General features: G+C 45.2%; 1 protein-coding gene across 9 annotated transcripts; it reads right to left on the bottom strand.

The window, feature by feature from the left end:
* Positions 1-1,700: 1,700 nt before the first annotated feature.
* Positions 1,701-23,287, bottom strand: MELK (maternal embryonic leucine zipper kinase). Of its 9 annotated transcripts, none has more exons than XM_064439049.1 (18): positions 23,210-23,287; positions 22,796-22,897; positions 22,428-22,513; positions 21,834-21,950; positions 21,150-21,293; positions 20,180-20,248; positions 18,933-19,025; positions 17,661-17,759; positions 14,515-14,583; positions 13,885-13,983; positions 12,800-12,886; positions 11,370-11,498; positions 8,760-8,906; positions 7,818-8,043; positions 6,067-6,160; positions 5,458-5,626; positions 3,288-3,391; positions 1,701-2,122 (listed from the first exon to the last, which is right to left on the bottom strand). In XM_064439049.1, the coding sequence occupies exons 2-18, from the start codon at positions 22,857-22,859 to the stop codon at positions 1,945-1,947; spliced, it is 1,974 nt and encodes a 657-aa protein (XP_064295119.1). In that variant the 5' UTR covers positions 22,860-22,897; positions 23,210-23,287; the 3' UTR covers positions 1,701-1,944. The 9 variants fall into 9 exon arrangements, with proteins under 9 accessions (XP_064295119.1, XP_064295120.1, XP_064295122.1 ...); XM_064439050.1 differs by lacking the exon at positions 23,210-23,287 and adding an exon at positions 22,966-23,195; XM_064439052.1 differs by lacking the exon at positions 22,428-22,513.
* Positions 23,288-27,406: the final 4,119 nt, after the last annotated feature.

Below are 27,406 nucleotides of genomic sequence, written 5' to 3'. Positions count from 1 at the left end.
CATCACCATATACATTTCTCTATCAGCAGTTAAGGGATATCAAGAGCGTAGCTGCCTCTTCCAGCACAAGCACGCTTGGTGGGTGCCCCAAGCACCAGCACAGCCCTCTGTCCCCACAGCACTCCTGCCCAGACCTCGGCCCTCCGACCCTCCACGGGTCCCCTACTCGCCCACCGGTCCAGCTTCACGTTTGCCAGTGAACACACTCCCACACGTGGTTTGGGGAGGACACAGGCACTCGCCCCCCCAGCAGCAGGCACCAGGCGGCGGGATGTGACCCCTGCGCATTGCCCCGTCAGGTGGCACGCTCCCACCGACCCCCTACAACGCCCCGGACCCTCGGGCTTCCAGCCTCGCCCGTTGCAAAGTCCTGGTTTGCTGCAGTCTCTCGAGAGCCCACCCACTGCGGCGACTGACCATGTTCGTTTGTTGTCTTTGTCTGCCAGGTTTGCACCCTGTTATTTGTTATTTCTGACTTCCCCCTTTTCCTTAGTATCCCATTTGACAAGGTCTTCAATCAGATAACCTTTCCACAATGAACTTTACCACATTCATGCCACCTTGTCTATTATTGTGACTCACCAGGTCTGGTTCTCGTTACTGCCTCTCTTACCATGTCAGTCATCTTTGTGTCGTTACACGTTCTTGTTCATCTTGTCCCTCTTTCCGTATTATCACCTTCTGCACCTAAAATGTTCTTGACCAGAAGCCCTTAAAGGAGCAGCAGCTCTATCCTTTCGTATATCCCTGCAAACTTTTCTACCTTTTCTTGAAAAGCACTAAAAACATCCCTATTCCTTTCCCTGTCTGAGGTAACGACGCTCAACTATCCACCTACCCAACCCTTCCATGCATGACCCTCAGGCTTTACTTAAGGGGCAATAATGTGGGGTTTGCACACAGCGTATGCCACAGCTGCCTTCGTGTACATGAAGAAAAATCTGCAGCACATTGTCACCTTGTCTAGATATTACGGAACATCTTTGCATAGAGAAAGGCTTCAACATGAGCCTTTTCGCTCCTGCTGCTCAGATTTATCATGGCGCAGTTGCTACTGAAACAAGGCTGAAGGCATAAATACAGATACAGGACAGACAACACAAGTGCTTGGAGCCATGCACCTTTTCCTAAGGTCATGCCCTAACCCCCCACCCAACCGTTAGGGGTACAGAGTAGTTCTGCGTACCGCTAATTTTATTTCTAGCGCTCAAGATGTGCACCCGGCACTGCTAAAGGTGTCACTCTGAACTCCTTGTAGACAGTCAGGGTTACAAATGCCTTCTCTTTTCAAAACAGTTCAAAGGTGCTATTGTTCTTCACACAGCAATCTGATCATCGCTTAACACAGGAGCATCAGAAAGAACATACACTTGTTAAGCATCACCGAGGCTTTGTAATGAGATACAGTAATGTTTTATATGGGATCATGGTTTAAATCCTAGCACTCTTGACTTCACATTTATTGAAGACAGTCCTATTTTGTACAACATTAAGCATATAGTGTAACTCTGGGAACCACAGCTGTGACTTAGTTAATGATCTCAATAAATCCTACTTAAGCAGAGACAAGAAGAGAATTATGCAAATTACTATTTCTGTACCACATGTACTTGATAACTGAAGACATACCAAAATAAGCTTCAGCGTACAAACACCGATGATTTTTTCACCCATGTATGTGAAAAATATGCAAGAAGGGGGACAGCTTACAGAATTTTATTTCAGAAGAACTGCAGAACATTTATTACAAGCTTTATATTAAAGGAAACATACAGAAGGCATATGTACAAAGAGGGACGGTTAAGAACCTGAGAAAGACTACAGATTCTTCAAATGCAGCTGTGAATGAAACAAAGAATTGCTTTTCTGAACAGACCTTTCTAGAACATTGTGATTAAAGCCTCCGTACCAAGCTGCTGCTTTATCAGCACATGCATCAGCCAGTCACAGCTGGCAGCTAGACAAGATATCTTCCATCAGTCTCTTGTAGACCCAGGCATCACCCCTAAGCCGCTGTCGCCGGATACCCACTACTTCAGTCTTACTGAGTTGACACACTTCTAACTCAAACTCCATAGTTACTTTGCCAAAATCTGACAGCATTTGACATTTCAGGGTATAACTGTACAAAAAAGGAAAAACAGAATAATCATTGAGCTGTTCAATGTTAGTTTTGCAGCGTAATTTTGAATTAGTAAAAGCGCTTTACAGAAATTATCCCGCTGCTGTTCAGAATATTGGGAAACAACCCAGAATTTGATGAACTTGGACCTTTGAATACTTTAGTCCCAGAACGCCATCGTTGTGCCCAAGTATCTACATGTAGCACCAATGTCCTACCCGGCCAGAGGAACCACTGCTAGCCACAGACCCCGCGTCTCAGAGTGCAGAGCTGGAAGGACAGAGATGTTCCTGCATTCTTCCTAAACAAGACTACTCTCCTCCTGCAGAGACACCCCTGAGAGGCCGGTTACAGCTCAGCTGGTGTGAAAAGTAGCAAAACTGAATGTGAAGTTTAAATCACTACAATGGGAGAAGGTGCTTCTGTGCAGTTCAGTATCCTTCCAGACTCTGAGCCTGAAAACGCATCCGAGATTGAAGCATACACTTACATTCTACAATACCTATCATTTAAATATTCAGCTTAGAAAATGCATATTCATAAGCGAGCACAACAGTTCTATCATGCATTGGGAAATGAGGAAACAAACATTAAGCTTTGATCAGAACTAGGAACCAAATCTTACTCTCAGAACCTTAAGTCTAGTTAGTAAATCCTACAAATTTAAATAGAAACCCTACAAATTAAAATAATCCACACAAAGGCATGTGGATTCTGTGCAGCTTTTAAAATATACTGATCTCTTGCCTAAATGCCCATGTCTTTTAACTGCCAAGAATGAGGGTTAAAAGGTATTCACATTATCTCCCAAAAGTGTCTGATTTGGTCATGTGGTTGTACCCTAACAAACCTTTTGTATTTACATTTTCTCACGAGAGAGGCAGAATTCACATCGGCCTCTAAGAGCTACCTCACTGTTATCTGTGCATAGATTTGCCTAGTTCACACCTCTTCAAAGAGCTCTATCAGAGCTCACTTGACATTGTTTTGCATTCTGTGGACAAGTTTTATTGCACACTTTCATTTAGTGCTCTGTACGTTTTCTATAAAATTGTGTTTTACAGTGTGGGCTGAGAAAGTAAGTTTAAATACTTCACTTTATCAAGGATTGGAGCACTGACTATTTAGACAAATACAAGTTGAAGTCATCAGACTTTCCACTTACCCCTTCTGAACATATTCCACATGCTTCTTTGAAAGAACACTGATTATTTCATTCAGCAGTTCGTCTGGATTCAGTAGCTGAGTGGTGGTAACATTACAGTGTGCCTAAAAGTAGTCAGATCATTTAAAAAAAAGAAAAACCTTTCTCCTAAAACTGAAGACATTATGAAAAGTTTTCAGAAAAGCTGCTGAACACATCATCATAGCGACAAATGCTTCAACTTCCCAATATTATCATAATTAAGGCATTGCAGTAGCAGCAGGAACACTAAACAACTGCTGGACAATTAGTGTCCAGGCATGTCCAAACCATGATCTATCATAAAATCCAAAGTAGCAGTGGTGGGCCAGGGCAGCACAGAGGCTATTAGAAGTTTTGTCAGTAGCTAGAGGCAATACCTGGAGAGGACTACAGGAGACAGCCACCGGACTGCGCTCAGAGCACCCAACCGCACACTCCGCAGCTGGGACATCGGCTGCTGTGTGTTGCCTAGCTGAGACTGAGCGCTTCCAGTATCCAGGAACATGCTTTAGTTCTGGAAATGCCTCATGGTGCCACGCGTCACCGTGTTTAAAGAAAAAAGTTAACTTACTACTTGAAAGTTTACTCTTATGGGGGTTTATTTCACTCGTCCAAGAGGTGACTTCTTGAACAGCGTTCAGACACCCATATGTAATGAGAGAAAGTATAAGCCAGCTGTAATATGCCACAAATGCTCTATCCAGCTTCTGGAGTCACAGAAGCAAATGAAAGAAGACAAGATCATAAAATAGCTTGACAAATGAACATAGGTTGAGGATGCAAAGTCAAAGACTGCTTCTTACAGTTCTTGTTCAGCCTAAAACATAGGCAACTCCCTGCCATAACTGCTGTAACACTGAAATAAGGTTGGGTCTTCCCCTATTGTACTCCAGTGTCCCTAGACATCCATCAACAATTTTTCATATACTATGGACAAGGGAAGCCGATGCAGAAGGATAAAAGCTTTTAGAGACAGAAGATCTAGCTTTTGTTTCCAACTGCTCAGGTTCCTGAATCATGGGCACACTCTGGACTCCTGCCTGATGAGTTGCTCAGGTTCGTAGCCCAACATATGTCCTGAACTTGTCAGAGGCAAGGTGCCAGTCTTACAAGTGCCTCTTGGAAAAGATTCCAACTGGAATACAGTAGCTGATTTCCATTTACACAGGCTGCAAAACAAAGTGGTCCTTTTACTGATAGACAGCCCTTACTGTACAGTGGGTGTCCTAACAGCTGCAGCTCCAGGAGCCAGTCACAGCTGAAGGTGTACATCACTTATTTCTATGGACCTGTTTATGCCTCAGTGACAGTCTTGCATCTCTAGATTATGTGTTTGAAAAACATGATTAACATGAGAGGCAAGTATAAATTCTTCCCTGTATAACTTCAAGTATATTAGTTACTTCTGAGTGATGTACACGTTTCTATTCCCTACACTAGTCTTATGCCAACGCCATTTGATGTGTATTCTACAAAGCTAATAGTAACCTCATGAGTCAACTTTGGTAGGAACAAATTATTAATGTAATTTTGAAGTGCTCTGTCCAGTGCACTATCTGAGGAACTGCTTTTTCTACGACTATGTAAAGAAGGGTAAATAGCCAACTGGCTCAGACAAAAACTTTAAAAATCAAAATTATGCTGACAGTGTCAGAAATTCTTTCATAAGGTATAGTTATTTAGGCTTTAAGTTTAGACGTCAAGAGAACCTAGGATTAAAGACTATCTTGGAACAGACATATCACTCCTGGACAACAGAAATCTAAACCAGGAATGTTCTTAACTTATTTTTTTAGTGGGAGAACTATCATTATCTCTATACAAATAGCATTATTTAAAGTATTCAGCTAGGGTTCCTTTAAAGCCTTCCTGCTTCCCTCCCATTTGGTTTAGGTGGGATATAAAAAGCAATGGATGAACTCCTCCCTTGATCTGTTGATGACTTGCCTGAGCCCAGAAAAACACGATATCTCTGGGTGAAAACTGGGACATTGCCATGTCAACAGAGATGCCATAAGATCTGCAGTAAAGTGCAGCTGAATGCAGGCAAGTCTGATCACAGAAGTTTTCACAAGACCAGCTCTAGAGGTATTGGATGTTTTCAATAATTAATGGTTCTTTTCATGTAAGATTTTTCCAGCAGCCATACCTTAAGTTTCCTTGGACGATCTCTAGCATGTCGTTTCCTTTTGCTTGGTGTAAGCATTGTGATCACTTTATCAAGGCCTTTTTCAAGACTTCCAAATATTTTGGCTTTTCTCTTCTTTTGGCTGCTGTCCACATGAGCTAGGTTGAGATCTAACTCCACTGAATGACACCTGTTACATGACCAAAGTAGTAATTTTTCCTCAGTGTTAGAAATCAGTTGTTTCAGATATGTCACTAAAATATAACCAGACCTGACAGAATGAAGAAAACCAAAGGAAGCACAGTGTATTATGAGTTTCTGTTTGAAAGTCAGTTGCGATTTAAATCCAGAGGTGTATATAGAAAGCATAGCCCTCTGGGGAACTGGAACAAGAAGGAACTTGCATTATGGAAAATAGAAATATATTCTGAAGATAATTGAGTTACATAGTTTTAAAACTTTTCTCTGCCTTCAGCCTTTTCTAGCAAACATAGAAAGAGGTTTTAGGAAGGGTTTTACCAAGAAAATGGAAATAACAGCTTGCTGTTGTAACAAGGCTTCCTAGGCAGTACATGGATTAAGGTAGCCCTGCTCTAAATCAGAAGTGTACACAAATAACTGGACATTTACCTTCTTTCAGGAAGAACCTTGGCTGCTGTCAATTCATCTGTGTGTGTTGGGTTTGTTGGTTTCTTAATTGGGGTGACTGCAGTGAACTGGCTCTCTGAAAGAAAGCATCCAAGCCAAAGTAGGTATGTTTTTGCATAAAGGATTTTCTTTTCTTCGGCAAGGATTTATCATGATTAATTATTTATTTCTAAAACCAGCCCCCTTTTCTGTCTCAGGCCTGTGTCTTCAGAATGATAAAATATGTTTTTATATTAAAAACAATACTACCCCTATGCTACAAAGAAAACTGTGACTGATTTCCCCAGAGTTCTGCAAGTCAAGCCTTGGAGCAGCCAATGCAGTTCAATATTAGAAATTTGGAATGGAAGAGGATTAGAATTGCTTTCTTGCTCTGCCACTGGTCCCGGAATAAATACTGACCTGTGTCAAATAGTTGAGTTCTTCACCAAGGCATTTCCCTTATATGAAGGGTGTGAGTTTATATAGCCACGTTTAATAATACACACTGCATAGCAGCCTAAAAAGCGCTACTGCCCACACATTGACAGAGTTCTGCAGAGCATGGCTTTGAATATGTAGAAGCAAACACCAAGTGAAACAGTCAGCAAATAAGTTGTTACAATTAAACCCCACTTCAATGTTCAAAGTTTCAGCTCTCTACAGAATTGCACCTGGCCCCAGAAAGCGATGATCTCAATTTCCAATGCACATTTCCACTTTTCTATCACTAAGAAAGTATTAATACTACCTTTCCTGAATCAAAGACCTTTCAGTGAAACGAAGAATTAGCTCTTAATTGTTTAATGCTCAGAAATACCTCACTAAAGTGAGCTGAAACAGTGTTTCTGCATTTCCCATTTCAGAAAGAGTACCTGCTTTGCTTTTCAAACTTTCCATGAAGTCAAGCTTCACAAGTTACCACATACAATCTTAAGACGAAAGTCAAACTCATAAACAACTAGTCTTTGTAGTGCACTTCCTCAAATCCTTTATGAAGGACATCATTGAAAAGCAGTGTGTCCATTGAATCAGCCTGCAAAGACTTACTGTTTCTGAACAGTGTTCCTTAGCACCCAGAAGTGTCTCCTATCGTAAGGAGTCCTTGGCATTTGAAGGACAGAGTTGGTGTTGGACCTGTAAATGCTAAAACCTTTACGTTGATGGTTGAACAGAAAGGTAATGTACATACAGGATCCATCGTTTTTCAAAAAAAATGGACTAGACAAGCTGAGAACTGAAATTTCTGGTAACTCAAAATCTGACATAATTTAGACAGAGTTCTGTGGCCTAGCACATGACTGAGATCTAAACATAGTTAATGGAAGTATTTCCACTGCCACACTGGACTGTTACTGTGAAATACTGATAATATGATGAAAATGCTGATGCATGAGAAACCCAAAAGTTTTGTGTTCTCAGCCTTCATGGAAAAGTGGAACCAGATACAAGTTCTAGGAACACAGCACTTGGCTCTGTGTCAGAGTGTGCCAAAAGACATGCACATACGATACTGTAAGCAGCAATGACTTCTGTAATTACATACAAGTAGTGTGCCCTGATGTATGGTTAAGCCTCCTGCAGCACCTTACCAGATGCACTAGAAGAACCAGGCTGGTGAATATGGAAAAAAAAAGTTAAGTCTTCCAGAAAAAGGTGTGTTGGATTAACAACTACTGTGTTCTTATTTTGATTTACAATAATTCCTAAGCAAAATTTATGTTCTGACTTTTCATTAGTTACATTCACCTTACCTTCGAAGGCAGGCGCCTGAAAGGCCGTGGTTTGTATTTGCGTCTCAACGTGACTCTTCGCAAAGGGAATCTTTGGAGCAGGAAGGGCAAAAGGCATTTCATTTCTTAAAGTTGACGCTGTATCAACATTCTCTTTGTTTTCGTGCTTCTTTGGTGCCACTTTTCTTGTCACTGGAGTTGACAGTGTGAATTCAGTAGCATTCAGTTGAGCATCATGCCTTGAATGCTACGAGATGTAACAAAAAAAAAAAAAGACATTCTTTGTTGTATTCTGATACATCCAGTAATGTTACAGACAAGGAAATTCTAAAATTGAAGCAGCTTAAAAATACCATAGAATGCTTGCCTATTGAGCAAAATGGTTAAAAACTCTTCAATACCTCTGATTCCCTCTATAACTTGCTAATAAGCATCTCAAGTAATTTGCTATTTTTTTATCTGCTCTTCTAAATTCCTCAGCTTGCACATTTAAGACTATTCCTCACCAGCTCATCTAAACACAGCTAAGAGTTTTCATTTAATTTGACTGTGAAATTTTAATAGCTGCATTGGATTTGCTTGTCCAATACAGACAGGCCAAACCTTCACAGACTAGTCCAGCTATAGCCTAGCTCTGAGATCTTGTTTGTTCTACCCTGTTGTTTTCCTATCAGTTTTTAAATGTTCCTTTCCTCATTCCCTATACGCTGGTTTTTTTGAAAATGTCAAAGCTCGAGTTCTCATACAATGAATCACGACGTATAAAGAGACGAAGGCACTATTTATGTTCAGGTATGTATTTAAAAATGTCTTTACTCACTTTGTAACTCCCCTTGGCCAGGGTGCACCAAACATTTAAACATGTAATAAGTTTCATGTACAATGAGAATAAGGGTTTTTTTCTTTAATTGAAATTGTATATCTTTTGTTTTTTAAAGTAATTAGTAATTATTCTCCAAACACCTGCTTTGTTCTGCGATTATTTAGAATAAATTCTTCTAACGGAGATTCTTCAAACACTGAAGCTGCATCAGAAAACTCCATCAATCCAAATGCATGTGGCACTTCACTGCAGTCTGGAAGGTCTTCATACGTTGTGGTTTCTTCAGACTGAAAAGAAAGATTGAGTTGAGATTCCACTGCACTACTAAAAGGAAGATTTCATCAGCAAAGTGTCATTAAAATCTAAATCTTATTTCTTTTTAAAGTTCCTAATTATGGTTAGCAGCTAATGGAAGTTCCCATGCTGGTGACCTAAGTTTTACAATACAGCTTTAATATCACTACTGTGGATTTGTCATTTTCATAAAAAGCAGATGTGAAATTATTCTCAAAACACCATTGCCAAGTCATCTTTCATGACCTGTGTAAAGAAGAGAAGCAACTCAAAAAACACCTGCCTTTGATTTCAAGACTTGGACCACAAGCTCTTTTTACCAAAAGCCAAATAATAAGCTGGAAAGAACGCAGTGAAGTCTGGAAGGGGGCTGGATAAAGGTAAACATATTACAACCAAAACATAAGATTATGGAATGTGCAACAGTACTTGAACTAGCATTCAGAAACCTTCATCGAATTGCTAGCCCTGAGAAGTTGTAATTTATTAAATCACAGTATTCATAGCTTCAGCCAAGATTGCTAACCCTCATGGCTCACACCACATACAATCAGATGTATATCACAGTAAACTCAGTTTCTAACACCTTCTGTCATTTTCAGGAACCTCTTCCCAAGGATTAGTTTCATACCACTTCAGTGAAATTGCATACAATTACTTTAAATTATCACTTCTCAGCTGGAATAGATACCATTCTAGGAAGATACGTTCTACTGGCAGGTAAGTTTCTTTTAGCCTGTGATGAAGGATCAGACCTCTTATTACTACTGGAATAGAAACCAAGCTTCCCTGCATTCTACCAGACCTAATATGATGACTTATTAAAAAGACCTTACCAGAGGGCTGCTAGCTATAGCCAAGAAGCCAACAGCCTGATATTGTAGTTGAAATCATATTCCATTACAATACGAATGCCTTAACCGCATTCCTTGGCTTTCGTGTTTCAGAAGAGATTCATGCCATGGTGAGTTCTTTTGAATATCCTTCCATGTCAAACTGCTTCAAATAAGGCAGCACAACACACAAGCTTGTGACACCAGATTCAGAAGCTGGCTAAGGTAAAGGTTCCATTTCCTTGGTTGTCTTCACAGTAGACCAGCTCTAACTAGAGAACTTCACTAGTTGGGTATTTCAGCAAATTCAGTTGATATTCACTCACAGTACCTACATGCAGGTAAGCTAAATATGTCCCAAGTGCTGTAGAAGAACTAAAGAATTGATGTGTAGACACGATTTTCGGAGTCACCCGTGAAAGCATGATGCACGTTTAGTAGCATTACCCAGCTCAATTTACCTAGGACACTGGAGATGAAGTAACTTCACAGCACCAGCACCACTGAACCTAGAGAACCTTCACCTTAAAATCATCTGAGTGTAGAAGACTAACCCACCATGATCATGGAAATCACACTATGCATATTCAGCAACACTTATGATTCATGATGTTATGGAGCACTGGTAATCTTAGAAGTCTCATCTGCGTTTCAGAGCAGTTGTATGAGTGAACTGAAGTGATTTACATGCAACTGCATCAGATACATAAGGAATATTTATTCTGAGTGCTTGTCTCCATGCAGAGACTAGCACATTCAGATAGCTAGTTAACAATATTACACAGGTGTCACTGTTCGAGGGGGAATGGCTAATAGGAAGTCTGCAATTTTACTGAATATTGAGTTTGTCAAACAGACAAGTATCACTGACATCACATATAACTGTGTATTATATATGATACTGCAAGCAATTTAGCAACTTTAGACAAGTTCTGAAGCGTCCTGTTTGCACTTCGCTACCAAACCACAGAAACAGAAATTACCGTAAGATATACAAAACCGCTTGAGAATCCAATTCATCAGGAAAACATCAGCAACATGTTTCCTTTACTCAAAACAAACATAATCCTCTCTGGGATCGTGTTCTAAAAGGAAAAGGATGAGGAAGGGAGGGGTCTCTCCCCTCTGACCATCAGCTCATGCACTGTCCATATCATCTCAAAGTAGGCTGCCCAGACGACATGCCAGGATGTTTCAGAAGACTTTCCTTACTAAGCCATGCTAAACGCAACTAGCAAGGTACAAAAATATTGAAAGACTAAAGTAAAAGAGTGCAGTAATAAGGTAGACATCACGGGAAAATCTGGAACGGTCATGTAGGGCAGACAATGGGCAATTTTAGTCCATTTCCCTGAACAACCAAGGGGACATTCTGCGTGATACTTATAATGCACCATGTCCTCCCAGACAGTTATTCAAGTAATGTCAATTCGTAGAAGCAGCCCAGCTTGCTAAAACATGCTAATGAGGAGACTGAACTGTTTAATGACCAAGACTTTGGCTGACTGCACACATGCTCTCTTACTGATGTTTGGGGTCCCAGTTTCTTTTCCCAGGCAGAGCTTTGTTAATGCAGAGCAGCATTTTTACCAGTATGTTGTCCTGTCAAATTCTAAAACTTACCTCAAGGTCTGCTGATTGTGCTGTATGGGCATGCCCTGTTAGACTTGCAACCTCTAAGCGCACACGCTCGCCACGAGCCTTCTTGGATTGAAGCAAGAGGTATGTTGCTGACAGTTGGTCATATTTCCACTAGGGGGGAAAAAACCCAAAAGGGTATTTTAATCTCCTCCTTGTAAACACTGTAAGTACAAAGCAAGCTCAGCCTCCTGAAAATCTCTGCATTTCTGCAAGTTTTTCTGCCTGATGTGCACCCCTAACATTTGACCACCTAAGTGTGTTTCAGACTTCAGTTGATTCACACTATATGTCTGAGAACAAGAAACTGATGCTGGGGCCAGAACGTATCTCCTGAAGTGAATGGCAAAGCTATTAGTACAGTTTAGCCAATATTTCAACCAGAGACTCAGTTTTTTGGAAGTCTCCCTCTCCATTCTTCCCCTGTGAGTGGCACCAACTTCTTGCATAATTTTCAGCAACGCTGCTTGTGTGAGGAACACAAATACAATGTCTGACACGTTTGCAGCATAGTACAATTAGTTTGAATTAGTTACAAAGGATTAGAAGTCCTCCTCCAATAAAGCGCTATACAAATGCCACCAACCTATTTGGGAGGACTTTTCTCTGTGTAGACAGATTATTTCCTACAACAGAAGAACAAGTATTAACTCCAAAAATCCATCTGAAGTATCACACACATTTTAAAAGTCGGTTTCTTCTACATTTATGTGGGAACCCTGACAGTTTTTCCAAAGCAAAGAACTATGTCACTGGTACCATGTACAAAGAAGAAAACATTCAATTTCAAGGGAGAATTTTGAGATTTAGGTTAAAGCTTGAGAAGGCATCATGTTTAAAGTCTCTTCTGCAGCTTGCAATGTCATTATTAGCATTGACACAGTTCTTCTAGAAGTAGTCAGTTCGCCTTTTGTCATTTGTATTCGTAAGTGACTAAACATATTCACTTTTTAAAAAAACTGTGAATAGTAACTCCCCAAAATATATTTTATAGTCTGGGTGATGCTCTGATATTTTTCTCTTACTCTTCCCCTCCCCACCGCCTTACTTGAACCATTTCAAAGCAAAAAATTAATGCAGCAAATGGCACCTGTTGTTCAAGTATAAATTTCTGCAAATCTATTTTGACTTTAAGAGATTCACAATTTTACCATGGTGGGAAATAATAGTAAAGTTTAGGAAACATCATGAGCAAATTAGAGGAAAAGGGGAAAAAAAAAAACCAAACAAATTTGAACTTCAGAACTATAGTTATAAGCTACATCTAGGTTCTGGAGTTCTGCAGGGCCTCCTTAATTCTGACAAGTATTCAAAATTTCATACTTAATAAGCAAGCATGACTCTGTTAATACAGTAAGTTTATTTACTGTATTACTGTGTTTAATTATTGTAAGTTACTGATACATACTTCTTACCTCTGATATTAATTCTGATATGCTCTCCCTGCTCTTTTTATGAAACACAGAAAGCTCTGTTATGCAGTCTTCATCAAGATGTCCCAACTGCAAGAACGTAACGGATATTGAAACATGAGGTTTTCAAGTTGTCTCATAATTCATATCTGACTGAAACTATCGTGAAACCCAGTGGGCTGAGCCAATAATCAACCATGATTTTAGACCTTGTATTTTTAGTTAACATCATAGCTAAATATTGCAGAGAACAGGCTGAAAAAAATAATACAAGTTCAACAGCTTCACAGTCTGGCCCCGCCTTGGTGAGAGGTTGTGAATTCAAACAGGAAAGCCTGACAGCAGATGAGATTTTTACTAGAAGAGAAGCTACACTTTCATCTCTTCTTAAATATTAAAAGCTATCAGGCATGCACATCTTTTCTAGAGCCAGTTAGAACTGATGCTGTGAACACAGTAAAGCTCTTCTTTTTCTAGAGAAACAGTGGCATCCGGTGGCTAAAGGGAGGCATTCGCTGCAAATATGCATTAACTACTCAGTACTTACTACTGCCAGGTAGATTATTTTATTTTTTTCCTCTCCATGCTACCTTAGTCTCTCACACAAGTAAAACAAGTGATAGAGAGACAGGACAGACATACTTTCAGCATGGTCAAATTTTTATTCAAACTAGCAGTTTTCAGCAAGGACTGAGGACTAGATGCAAGATAAACCATAATTACATCTAACGTGCTCTCAAGAACATTTGTGTTTTTCATCTGAAACAAAGTATTGACCAAGCAGCCTGGAGAATCAGCTGGTCATTCATATGTGAAAATACTTCACATTTTGATGAGGAGTCAGTTATTTTGCAAATCAAGATGAATCAGCAGCAGAATACAATGAAAACACACTTGAAATTTCACCTCAAAATAAATCAAGAGAAAGTAATAACATTTTGATGGCAAGAAGGAATCAGAAAGGAGCCATGGCCATCTCAAAGTTCATCTTTGGAGAAATGCCTTCACACCCCCACACTGTGAGGACGGCAGTAAGCCAGTAAAGATTACATTAAATACTTTAGTATTCATCTGACAAATGTACTTACCGGGTATTTACTTTGCCACTGAACAGCATCAGAATAACCTTGCATGAGCCAAGGGTGACTTAATAGGTGTTTAACTGTAATCCGCTTCTTTGGGTCCACCTAGTGGGCAATAAAAGCCAAGCTAATACTTAAATCGTGGAGAACTGTAGAAACAATTTGTCTTCTACTCAGAATTTTACAGTAGTCAGAAGCTCAAATGGCAACCCAAACTGTTTCACAGCTTCCCCAAAAGGAAGGTCAAGCACGTAGGCTGTGAAGACTAGTTATAGAACCTACAGTTACAATAAATGTTCCAGGAACATTTAGCATTTGCTAGATTGCGTAGATGTAGCCCAAATGCACGTTCAGTACATTTAGCTTAATTTATAAAACAGCTCTTATTTGTATAGCACAATTAAGAACAATCAAATGCAGGCTGCTTGAAGACTCATTTAAACTTTGATCGATTATTTCTATACCAAATCATTCTTCTCAAAGGATTTTCAGCAGAAGGCAATATTAATCTTTTCTTTAAAAATCTGTAAGAATTAAACTTCTTGTTTAAACACCGAATATTTTTAAAGTATTTCTTGATGTAATGTTTTGACTTACGCAACAGTAATCTGTAGACCTATCGAATGTAAACAATACCTGCAGCATTTGGTTAAGTAGTCGAGTACTGCAAGGAGATAGCCACTTTGGAATACTGTATTTTCCTCTCTGCAGGAAAAAAAAAGAGGATTTAGAAAGAACCTTGAACAGCTAGCTCAAAAGGGACTCCTGAATACTTGGATGAAAGTGGCATTTGTATTTGGTCAAAAAGGAGGAACAGCAGGCACATGCAAACTTAGCTTTAAGAATGGCTTGTACAAATTTAAGAGTGGTACTAAAGCCCAGCTGCATTAGTAAGGAAAATGCTGTTTGAGTTATCAGCTGCGGTTTTCACCCACTCAGCTTGTGCGACATTTCCATCTCAGTCCCCTTCTGCAGCTAACCTGCTGCTCATTTATTGCATTGTTTCATCATATCAACTCGATACTGACATTTTAGAAGTGCAAACATGTTGGAGCATGAACAAATATTAGGCATTTTGAAATGTGAATATTCATTGAAATCACTACTTTTCAGACACTAAAATTAAACCATCCTCAACATTTAGCTATTTTTTAATAGGTTACATCTAATGCTACAGTTTCAATTTCTACTCATACTGCAGACAGGAAAAAGGTTGCAGATCTGATAGCTAAGTTTCTTTCAAATGATTTACCAGGGTTTCTTAAATTCTTGATCAGATTGAAAATAGCTTTCAGATTGGAGGTGCAACAAAAATAGCTAAAAACCAAACCAAATTCACCATCAAGGATCATTTACTTCTCAATGAAAATAGAGAAAAAATAAATTTTAAAAAAATTCAGTAAACAGCCATTATGAAATAACATAACTATCAATTTGTCAAGGCAATTTTATTTCTACAGATGACAATAACCAAACAGTTTGTATTATATGCAACATACATTCCTAAGCAGAGCATGTATTGCTTTGACATCACAGAATTTAAGTTACAGCTTTACATACACTACTAATGAGCTATGTATAAGCAGTTTGTAGGCTGTTTCACAACATACCTTCAGTCTGAAACTAAGCCAAGTCAAGCAGCACGTGTAATCTGCATTCTGTTTTTAATTTATTGCTACAGAACATGTGACAAGGAAAAACAAAATTAGCACCTACTTGACTAAGGGCAATGCTGGAATGTAAATAGCCTGCAGTAATTACCAGATCCATAAGATCACACCAGAAATCAGGTTTTTTACTGAAGTTACATCACATGCTTGATTTTTCATTAAAACTTAAAGGCTTTTAACGAAGTATTACCAAATGAAGAGATGTGGAACATTCCAGGGAAAAAAAACATTGAATGTAAGTCTTACAATCCTAATGAGATTCAAGCAGTAGATTATTATGTTGACTTGAAACAATAGTTCTGAGTTGTGATAACTATAAATTTCAGGATCTATAACGTGTAAAATTAAATCCCACAACAATGCATAAGTGTCCTCATTGCAAGCAATTTTCCATTCACAACCAGATAAAATTATAACATACTCAAGAGTGGAAAGAGCAAGCCTGCACTGTAACACCCGTGACTTTATTGGGTTTTGCCTGCGCCTGGACTGAGTTTTAAAACTTGGTCCTCTCACTTCACTTAAACAAGTTTCTCTGGCCAACACTCTGTCAGTGTAAACAACTCAGCTCCCAGTTCCTGTGCACGTTAGTCACCTATACCTGTGCAGAAATCATCTTTGATAACCTTAAGATCTCCACTCCACATCTAAGCTCTCTGGTCACGTTTCAATTATTGACCAGGTTAAGAGGATGAATACCTGCAGCAGTTAGCTCATTTACCGGCTTCTGCTTCTTGGCGTAATGACCAGCATAAAGGATTTTCCGTCATCCTACTAAAGTATGCTTGTAAATGGACAAGTTCTCAACACATACTGACCTAATGGGTAGACAATGCAGTTCGCACCGCAAGCAGAGAGGCAGAGGTAGCTCAAGTCTGATCGACGACCGAGTTGATTCCCCTTTAGAGTGATTTTACTGAGAAAGCGCAAGTGCTTCCTAACGTGCTCTGGACGACGTTTTTAGTCATACAGTTTAGCTTTAGGTAGCCCTGTGCGGAGCACGGAGTTGGACTCCATGATCCTCATGGGCCCTTCCAGCTTGACATATTCTATGATTATGCAAGTAGGAAAGTCACATAATTTGAATGGTGACTCCCCTGAGTATCAGCGCCTTTACACGATTTCTTTGCCTCAGTTAGCCATGGCTTTTTTTTTTTTCTTTTTTTTTTTCTTTTTTTTTTTTCAATTTCTTTACAGCTCAGACTGGGCTTCCTACAGGTCTTCTGTCAAGGTACTCAAGTCCACTCCAAAACCAGCCTAAAAAGCCATGCCACTTGCTGAACTAATCCTGCACTCCACAGAGCTCTGATTGTTACGCATCCCAAAACCATTTCTTTTGTAGCTCAGCTGTCAGTTGCCCCGGGCCAGAGTAGTCCTTGAACGCTCTTGAGGAGATTTCAGGGTTTTTTTAGATATATCAGGCTCTATGTCCTTCTCTCACTAAGAGGCAGAGGAAGCCAGAGGCCTTAGCCCCCATAGCTCCTCCTCACCCACTCGCTTACTGGAAGCTTTATCAACCTAAATTTCATGCCAGCTTACAAGTGGTTGGTAGAGGCGTGCGTATGACGTGGAACAGCAGCTGTTCAGCTGCATCAGCAGGAGTTTGCAGGGAAAGAGAACCAATGCCTGAATTCTGCTACCTGCTATTTATTCAACTTCTGTTGATTGTGGTGTCTTACACTTCCTCCTCATTTTGGAGGAGGAAAGTGTAACAGCAGATGCAGGATCCTGCTTTTCCTAGACAGGAGAACAGCTGACGTTTAAGAACATTACTTTTGGCAAATCAAACGACATCGTTGTAATTCTATTCCATGCAATACAAGGAGAAGCCGGATGAATCCAGCCCACCAGCAAGAAAATGCATCTCCTGAAACTCAGTTTCCTATCCTATTACAGGACCAAGCTAGAGTACTGCTAAGGCTGATCAAAGGTGGAAGCAAAACCACAAAATACCGCTAGGAAAAGTAGCAAAGCGTTAACAAACATCAGCAGATGAGAACGCCTTTTCTCCCTAGGCACAGCTCAACAGGTTCCACCAGGAAAAAAGCAAAGGCCTCGCACAATGCTTATCAATGCCTTTTCCTAGTGTGTTCTAGGACCATCAATACCTACCGTTATCTTCCTGTAGATAGTCATGACATTGTCATCATCAAAGGGGAGAAAGCCACACAGTAGAGCATACAGCAGTACTCCCATGCTCCAAATATCTGCCTAAAAAATCAGAATGGGAGTTCACAAACCTGATCTAAAAGGCCTTAGAGACAGTAACATTGTCCCCCTTTGGCAAACTCTGCCTACAATTCATGAAAAGTAGGCTCCATAATTCAGGACAGAACCCGCATATCCCAAGAGAAAGCCCACAACCCAAATTCAATTTTCAATTCCCACAAGCTGGGGCACCACTAGACCCAATATCCTCTCCTTAGGTCACCAAATTGCTGAATTCCTTCAACCTACATGGATTACACTGGCAAAAAATAATTCAAAGATACCACACGGGATTTAGTACACTAACATGTTACTGATTACAACAGCTATCAGCACAGTTACAATCAGCTTTAAAGCCCTGCTGCTGCTTCTCTACTCGCAGAGGCACGACAAGGTACACATGCCTCACACCGCCTCACACTGTAATTGCCACTTGGACCGCAAAGAAAAAGGAGGCTGGAAAAGGCCTGGACTTTGTGGAAACTAAAACAACCAACCAAAAAACGCAAGCAAGAGTTAGAGGCCAAGGAGAGTGGTGCAAAGGTACGTCAGAAGAAAAAAGACTGACTCTGTCCAACAGCACAGCAATTTAGGAGGTCTGAGGGGATTGCAATTACAGCGCTTTGGATGGATTCACAAAGGCAAGTAGCAGGTCCTCCTGTTCTAGACGTGGAATCCAAGCTGGGCAACCTCCACATTTTTTCTTCTCTCAAATTGTACGACACTGCGCCGTACAAAGAGAGCAAGTTTTCAGACACAAATTTCAAGCTAAAGACAGGCCTGGTAAAGCATCCAAGACACTGAGACTGCACAAAAAATTTGCAACAAGAGTTGGATAATTAACAGAACAAATCCTTGCTTGAACGTGCAGTAGGAGGAAGGACTTTCGGTGACTCTTTTGTAGGGCACTAAAATACGCAGCACCAAACGGAGATGACAGGGAAGGGTTGGTCGGGACGAACTAGCCAGCTCCATGGTACGTGGCCAAGAGCACCATGTGCTATTCCAGGCTGTGACCGTTGAGGCTAGTCACACGGCTTCTGAGAACCACCTAGGCAATGTTATCCAGCGGTACCCGAGAGAGAAACCAGATACGTGAGCGTATCTGAACCGCACCGCTTCAAACACATGGGGGGCGGTGCGGGGGGAGCCCTAACCCAAAACTGTGCCACGTACCTCTGAGCCAATATATGCCTTGCCCTGAATCAGCTCCGGTGCTGCATAAGCCGGGCTTCCGCAGCACGTGCTCAGATGGTAATCAAGGCCACCCTGGAATAACAGAGAAAACTGAACACAGAGAAGCATTGGCTTTAACACAGCTTAAGTCTCCTAGCAACGACATATTAGAGGCATCGGAGGCTTCATTTTCCTCTGCTGTGCGTCTACATTCTTATACTTTGCCTTGGATTAATACACGGCCTCTCTAGGCAAAAATTGTCTAAGACCACGAGTATCCCATAAACGTTCGGATCCCAAGCTGCTCATTCATCTACCACCCAAGCAGCCTTTTCCACAGCTCCTCCTCTGATAAGAAGACTTCCCTCTGCAACTGCGAAGAGAAGAGAGGCGGCACTTGGGAAGAAGTGATGCAAGAGCTGCTGGGCATGAGGCTAGCTGGTTATTTATACCAGTATTCAATGGAATAACTTGATGAAGAACCACTAAAAAGACTTCCCGATTAAAACCATGTTACTGCTTTGCCTGGGCTTTGTTCTAGGCAGATCAGAATAAGACGACGTTATAGCACCAAGACGATGATGGTCTAATAGTCTCGATGGCTTGCCAGATGCCCGAGTTTCACCTGAGGCAGCTAAAACGATCCGAGGACAAGTAACTGTCCTTGGGTCACTAAGACCTGCCCATTAAAGTGTTTCCTAACAGCACCCACCTCACATGTTAAGCTGACAAATGGCTTTAAAGGTCTCCTAGAAACCAATTTTAAACTCAGAAAACAACTTGCTACAATCACGTGGAACCAGAGGATTCGTAACCGTAACCACAATAAACTACTTGATTCGGTCCACAATCTCCACATACACACAAATCTTCTGAAAAGAGACAGACACCATTAAAACTTATTAGGGAAAAATGCACACCAACATAAGCTTAATATTCTGGGCCGTTATAGGTGGCAGCAGGTGCTACACGTGCAAGGTGATCTCTGCCTCAGACTAGGATAGAAGATGAAGCGTAAGAGGAGAAAACGATCTAACAGTCTGGTCATAACATGCCGTTAACTGCTCTCTCCCACAGTTAAGGCCCCACCACGTAATTAGCGATTGGATGAAAACTGTGCAAACAGCTTGAGTTTAGGGTCTTTGGGCAAGTCTCTGCACTGCAAGCGGAAGTCAAACATGGCTTTTGCTCACGTGCCTGCAGTAGCTGGCTTAGCTCTGCTCTGAGAAAGCGACTGATACTCTCACCTTTGGCTTTGCACAAAGTCCAAAGTCTATCAGCTTCAAGTTACGTTCCTCATCAATCAGCAGATTTTCCTGGTAAAAGAGAAAGCGGTAATGAAAGCTTCTACAACCCAAGTATCCAAGGCACCGTGTCTTCTTCCACCTTGTTTCTTCCTGCCATTAGCAGCTAGAATTTACCTAAAGCTCTCCTCTGCAGATTTTGACCGGCTGCTAGTGAACATATCCCGTATTCCAGATGGGGAACACTAGCTCCCATCTGCTGAGAAGGGCCTGGCGGGGAGAGGGGGAGTGACAGACAGCAAGCTGGACACAAGGCAGCGGTCTGCTCTGGCAGAACAGGCGGCCAGCTATGTCACGGACACAGGAAAAGGAGCACGGTCAGGCTATTGGGAGAAGTCACTCTAGTCCTCTGTTCAGCCCAGCTAGAAGAGTGCATCTAGCCTCTGCCCCCCAAGCACAGGAAAGACATCAAACTGAAGTAAGCTGAGTGGATGGCCAGGAGTCTGCTCGGGGGGCTGGAGCGCTTGCTCAGTGAGGAGAGGCTGAGGGAAAGGCAGTTCCTTCAGCCCGGAGACGAGAAGGCTTCAGTGGAGTCCTTTGGGTGTGAAAACAGGACAGTTTGCACAACGGAATAGCACCACAGAGACTGTCTCCAGGTACAAGCCGGCACAAAGGGAATAGGAAAAAGGCCTAAGCAACATTGGAAGTCAGACCCGTGTCTCTGCTCCGTTCCCAGCTGGAGCGTGTTGTTCTGCTTCTCCTTCAGAGGAGGGTCCTTCCTCAGATATAGCCGCATCCAGCTCAGCTGAGGAGCACAGTAGCAAGTAGAAATAACGCTCTTTCAGAAGAAGACAGGTCAAGAGCTCTAAGCACAGGACAACGGCAAAGACGTAACTTACTCTGGCTCCTCATGGAGAAACAGAAGTGGGTGTGCGTTATTACTTATGCAAATCTGACCCCTGCTCAGGCTTACCGGTTTGAGGTCCCTGTGGGCGTATCCCCGACTGTGAACGTAAGCAACTGCTGAAACAATCTGCCGAAAAAATACACGAGCTTCCTCTTCCGAAAGGCGGTCCTTAGAAATTACATAATCAAGCAGCTCTCCTCCAGGACAGTACTGCGTGAAGCCAGGAAAAAGAGAATACCTTCAGAATGCAGTAACGAAATCTGAACAACCAGAGCACTGGACAGTTACCAGAGGACACCCTTCCATCCCTCCCGCTTTATCACAGTAGCACCCAAGCGCCCCACGCCAGCACTGCGGCAGGCCAAACGAGCCGAGACAAACAGGCTGACTCTTGCCTGACGCCTCGCAACGGCCACATCACACTAACGTCACAGGCGGTACAGATGGCCCAGGAGGTGACAACCACGCAGGAGGTCCGGGGTCCCGCCTATCCTGCTGATGCTATTTTAGAACAACTGAAGCGCAACGTAGGAATTAAAGTCATTTCACTTCCTGTAAGCAGTGACGAGTGGCTTTTACAAGTAGACAGAAAACAGAACACACTACCAGCTTCACTATTAAAGTGAAGCGTCTTGAACGCGCTCATCATTGGGAAGGCTTTTTACAAATTGTTTCATTTGAACTCTGTTATCATCCACCGCTACAGCTGAAACCAGGAACCTTCGCCATGGCAGAAACGCCGTTTCTTACCTCTAAGACCATGAATATTTTCCTGGATGTCTCTATCACGTGATACAACTGGCAAATATGCTGGTGACATAAGTTCTTCATGGCCTCAATTTCTATCTTCACACGAGGCAAGTCATCCTAAAAAACCGCAACAGCAAGGTATGAAATTGCCGACTACCTGGACAGCCCGGACGTCACAGCAAGCGTCAGGCTATTGGGAGACACACAATTTCACAGCACGGAGATGACAGCATACAATTCAGCTGCTCAGATTCAATCCAGCAACAGCTCTGCTGTTACTGCCCTACAGTTCTGGCACACCGAGCAGCAAAACCCAGAGGGCCAGGTGTAAAATAGTTAGCATCCTCACCAGCATTCTGTTTCAATTACTGTAATCATCTTTAACTTCCTCAATTTTACAGCCAGAGAAGGTTGCCCTCTCCACAACAGAGCACAAGATTTGTGGTCTTCTATTAACGCTCTTCCCAGTCTACAGCATCAGTCGATAACCAACAGGACAAGCAGGCGGCACTGACGTGTCGCGCCCCTCTGTTCTCGAGAACGCCACAGGAACAGCAGAAGACGCTACCGACTGTTAAGTATCTTTTGGCTTACCCCTAGAGCAAGTTTATCCATGATTTTTATTGCAACTTTTTCACCGGTGAGAAGATGTTCCGCAAGTTTTACCTTTGCAAACCCACCTAGAATTCAAAAAACAGACACTTAAAACTCAGAGCGATGTCACGCTTTCTGGCCTACAGTCTCAGTTACGCTGGAGTCCGTAGCGCACACAGCGCGCAGCATCTTCGCTAGAGGGAGAAGCGATCGCTGCTACCGACCTCCACTCACAGCGTTCTGTCCCCTGCGAGACACGCTTGAAACACGGCCTGTAGATTCCGGGGTAACAGTGAGTCTGCGCTCAGGTAAGTACTCCAGCGGTTAGGCAGATCGCACGCACCTGTGTGCGTTCAGATGAAGCCTACCTGTCCCAATTGTTTCACGCAATTCGTAGTACTTGAGGATTTCCTCATAGCCACCTGCAGCCATTCTGAGAGGAAGAGGGACCTCGCTATTCCGCTCCGCGCCTGCAAGGACAAAGCGTAGCCACCGTTTGTGCTTTTCCACTCCAGCAGGCTCGTCGGAAGGGAAGTACCTTTGCTGCAGCTCCGCACCGGGGCTGCGGGGAGGGGGGGCGCGATCGCGGGGGGCGCTCCCGGGGAGGGCACTCGGGGGGGGCGGGACGGCGCCAACGACGGAGGGGAAGAAGGCACCCACGGAGACGGGAGGAATAGGGTGGGGGAGGACCCGGCAGCTACACCCGAGGGAGAGAGACAGACACAACTCCCTCCAAACCCTGATACCCACTTCACCCCCTCACCGCCCCGCGCGGCCGTTACCGTTCAAATGCCCGCGCCGCGCGCCCGCTACCGCCCAGGACGCCCGAGGGGCCAATCACCGCGCAGGACGCCAGGGGAAGAGGCGGGCCCGCGCCACGCCTGCCGGGAGGGAGGTCGGGCGGAGCTGGGGCACAGCGCGCCGCCATGGCGGGAGGGTCTCCGCCGCCATCTCGCTGCCGACGGGGGCGGCGGAGGCCGTGCCCGGTCCCGACAGAGAACCTCGCCCCGTCCTACCGCCGGCGGGGGCTGGGGCGCGACCTGCGCCACACGCAAGATGTCCGCCCGCCCGAGGAGCCCGCGCTCGCGCCGCGGCGGGCTCGGCTTCCCTCCCGCGGGGCCGCCCCCTGCGGCCGCCCGGCCCGAGCCCCGCTGCCCCGGGAGCAGCGGGGGCGGCTGAGGAAAGCAACAGAAAGGCAGGGTTTGCTCTGTTAAGGCTGGGAGCGGCGGTCTGCCTTTGCTGCGGCCAGCCCTTGCCCTGCCAGGCCTTTCACCTTGCCGTGTACCAGACGTCTTGGCCTGAAGCCACTGGCAAAAAAAAGACCAAAAAAAAAAAATCCCCCCTACCCAAAAAGAAACCAAGTAAAACCCGATTGGTGAAATGTCTTCTTTCTGTAAAGTATCTCTCCTTTGGAATCCTCCCACACAGATTAAATCTTCCCTGAATAAGACAACCTACATTTCAGTTCAGGTCTTGCCTGAAGGAAAAAAAGGAAGGAGGACGCATCTGGGAGAGAGAACGGAGCCATTCCTTTTGGGCAAGGCAAACTGTGTTACTTTCCCTGGAGGTGTCTCTTGCAGACAGGGTGTCCTATTCACCAGCCAATGAACCCATTATGAAAACCACTTATTAATTTCACTCCTGTATTTTCAGCCTTTCCAACGTGACTACTGCACAATCAAGACGCTGAATGGGAGAGGCAAACGTAGCTCCTCACTGGTACCAACTGAAGCGAGGCAGGATGCCTTTGTGCTGAGGTTAACCCTGGTAGGCTGCAAAGCTGCACACCTGCCAAGCGAGCGCTCATCATATTCCTAGCCTTAACAGAAACACTGAAACACAGCAGTGAAATGGATGCGACCATGTTGCCCTGAGCTTCTGGCACTGAGTATTTGCTAAATTCTGATAAAACTGAGGGTCGTAGTCATTGTAAAAATAACTGAAAATGGAAGCATTTCAAGCGGATGAGAAGGTCCAGGAATACTGGCAGAGCAGCTGGGCCTGCAGCGGCAATGGAAGAGTTGTGGGCAATTGCTAGCCTGTTGACAGTCGCCAGCTCTGCTTGCCATTCCTTTTACAGACGGTGTTTTTGGGTCAGTCGGCTTTCTCTGAGCTACAAATCAGGAGTACTCACGGCATCTAGATGCATTCTCCCTGACCTGACCCTGCGGGGTCCCTTCCCTCTGCCCCTGAGGGTCTGTCACGATCCACTGTTGGGCTGAACAGTTTGGCAGCAGTTAAACCCCCTTGGTTTCCAACCGACCTCTCATAATTCTGGGATGTTGGGGGCGGCTGGGCCTAATTTCTGGGTAACTCCGATGTGTTAGCGTGACTAGGTTCCTTTTACATTCTCAGAAACAGAATTAAGACTCAAACCGGAGTCAAGTGCCAAGGCACTTTGTTTGGCCAAAAAGAGATATGCGAGAGAAAAGCCAAAAAAAGGGGGGGAAAGAGGGTGAAAAAGTGAACAGGAGGGTGGGAGGGAGCGGGACTGTTGCGACAGCTGTCCCCACGGATCTGCGGCAGTCTGTCCGGTGCGGGGAGGGGGCGCGGGTGGTGTCCGGGCGTCCGATGCACCTTTGAAGCCGAGGAGGGGGGTCGTTCCAGAACGCTCCTCCATCGTCTCTGCCGGTTTCCCCTTGGTGTAAGGTTGCTCTCTTGCATAGTCGATAACTGTCCCGCGTACCCAGGCTTCCCCTTCGGCGGTGGGGCACATGCCCAGTACCGTCACTAGAGGGTGCTTGAGACTTCTGGAGGCTCCGAGCCCCACCCGCCACATGTTGCCAGTCAGCCTTGAGACCGGCCCTACGCACGGAGAGTATGTGCTCCGAGATAGCGGGGCGCACATTCCTGCCGCGTCGGCCTTGGTGATTAAACTGTTCTGCTCAGCTGCCGTGGCGATCAGGCTGCGGTAGAGAAACTTGCCCACAAACAATGTAGAGACAAGATTCTAGTCCCTGACAGAGTCCCACTCCCACCCCCCTGGGCGTCCGAGTCCCGGGCGGTGCGTGCGTGCGTGGCTGACTATGGCTCCATTTAGTGTGGGGGGCCTCTGGCCCTGCCCGCTCCCCCACTGGTGGGGCCCGCTCTCCACCCCTCCCAGCTCCCCGTGCATGCCCTGGGGAGGAACTGCCACTCTGGTCAGCAGGGGGTGGAGAAGCAATGGGGTCTGACATGGGATGCTGGGCTTGGCCAGGGCCTGGGCAGGGCCCCCCCGGCCTCCAGAGATCCCCAGGGCCTCTCAAAGCCCTCTCAGGGACATGTGCGGGGCCAAGCAGCCCTTCCAGAGAGCCCCAGGGGCTCTCCTGGGCCTCGCAGAGCTCCATGAAAGGCGCTCCAGGGCCACTGCAGGGCCTGGGGAGCAGTATGGCTACCTGGGGCTCCACGTTGGGTGCAGCAGAGCCCCCCCAGCTGTCTGGGGAAGAGCAAGGCTCCACAGCACCATGTGGGGCCCCTCCTGGTGCCCTTGTGGGGGCCTGGGGGACAGAAGGGCTTCCCAAGGGGTGCAAGCGGGACCCGACGCATCCCCTGTAACTGCTGGGGGGTGGCAGCTCTCCCCAGGGGTGCGTGGTGGGCCTGGCAGGGTTCCCCTGGGGCCTGGCGGGCAGCAGGGCTCCCAGAGGACCTTGTGCGGAGCCTGGCCCAGTAGGTAGCCTATGGCAGTGTGGGATGGGAAAGAAGGACTCAAAGAGCACAGGAAGTTCCACACTCCTTTTATCAACGGCTGGGGGACACAGGCAGGCCAGCTGTGCGAAGGCCTCTGCTTCCAGCCTGCACGATGCCCCTTTCCTTCCTGGGCCGCATTCCAAAGCGTTCCTCTCGCTGCCCTGCCGCAGCACCTGGCTGCTTCTTGAGGCTTCCCGGCCCGCGAACACACTGGAGCCATGGGCCACGGCCCAGTCGTGCCCCTCCCCATGAAATGGGAGCGCGGCAGAAGCTGCTGGCGAGGGGACAGGCCCAGCTGCTCAGGTGGTGCCAGTGTGCAGAGCACACGGGGATCAGCGCTGCACCCAGTTCCAGCAGCACAGGTAGCTGGCCCCCAGGGCAGGGGTCCTCCGGAGCCGGTAGCACAGCGCTTGCAGGCGGAATCCGGAGGGAGGCTCTGGTGCTGCAGCGCCCAGGATCAGCAGGGTTTGAGATGCCAGGGAAGCGACCGAGAGGCTGCGGTCATTCACCGTGCCTTGAAGGGCTGGGACAGAAAGGACCAGCCGAGGTCAGAGCGCAGATCTGCAGGGACCTGGGAGCCCCTCTGGCCAGGGCCACCCCTGCCCCCGCAGCTCTTCCCGGAGCCAGGAAGGAGGGAGGTAGGGGCGCTGGCATGAGCTGGAAGGTGCTGGCCACCGAGGCCCCACGTGCCCCTGAAACCTCTCCCTGCTCTGGCCACACGACCACTCACTCACCCACGCGGGGATCGGAGCCCTCCACGGCCAGGGCAGGGGTTGGAGCTGCCTACCCAGGGTCTTCCCTCCTCCCCACCAGCCCCCGCAGACACCCCACTGCCCTCACTCACCCTCGTAGATGACCTGGAGCTTCTCCTGGCACCCATCCCTCAGCTGCTGTCCAGCAAGACCTAGGTACACATGGCCCGTCACAACTCCTACTGGCCTGCCCAGACCAGCAGCCTCGCTCCCCTCACTGGCCCCACGGGCCTGGCCACGAGCCCTCCTCCCCTTGGGCAAGGCTGAGCCCAATGCTCCCCTGAACGTGAAGCCCAACAAGGCTCTATCACGACCTTTGCTGGAGTTGCTGTCATAGAGGATGCAGTCACCTGGGAGAACAGGGCATTTGTCCTGCCACTAAGTGCCTGGACACCACCAGGGCAGACATCGAGGCTGGGAGCACCTGCCCGTTGAGTGGGTGGCGTTCCTCACAGCCGAGCCACTGTTGGCTGGGCACAACTACGCTCTCAGCACCCAGTACTTTGCAAATCTCTCCCAGTCCTTCCGTGGCTTTTTGTGGTGGTACAGCCTCCCGGGCCA

This window comes from Phalacrocorax carbo, chromosome Z (assembly GCF_963921805.1).
Source record: "Phalacrocorax carbo chromosome Z, bPhaCar2.1, whole genome shotgun sequence".
NCBI lineage: Eukaryota > Metazoa > Chordata > Aves > Suliformes > Phalacrocoracidae > Phalacrocorax > Phalacrocorax carbo.
Note: the sequence above shows the minus strand (reverse complement) of the source record. Positions and strands in the feature narration are given on the sequence as shown.

What these genes read in the sequence shown, in the direction of transcription:
- MELK (XM_064439049.1), bottom strand. Translation starts at nt 22,859, where the DNA reads ATGGCTGCAGGTGGCTATGAGGAAATCCTCAAGTACTACGAATTGCGT. An exon ending in CCCACAGGGACCTCAAACCG is followed by an intron (nt 20,249 to 21,149) that starts GTAAGCCTGAGC and finishes CTCTTTTACCAG; the next exon opens with GAAAATCTGCTGATTGATGA. An exon ending in GACTTTGTGCAAAGCCAAAG is followed by an intron (nt 19,026 to 20,179) that starts GTGAGAGTATCA and finishes CTGTTATTCCAG; the next exon opens with GGTGGCCTTGATTACCATCT.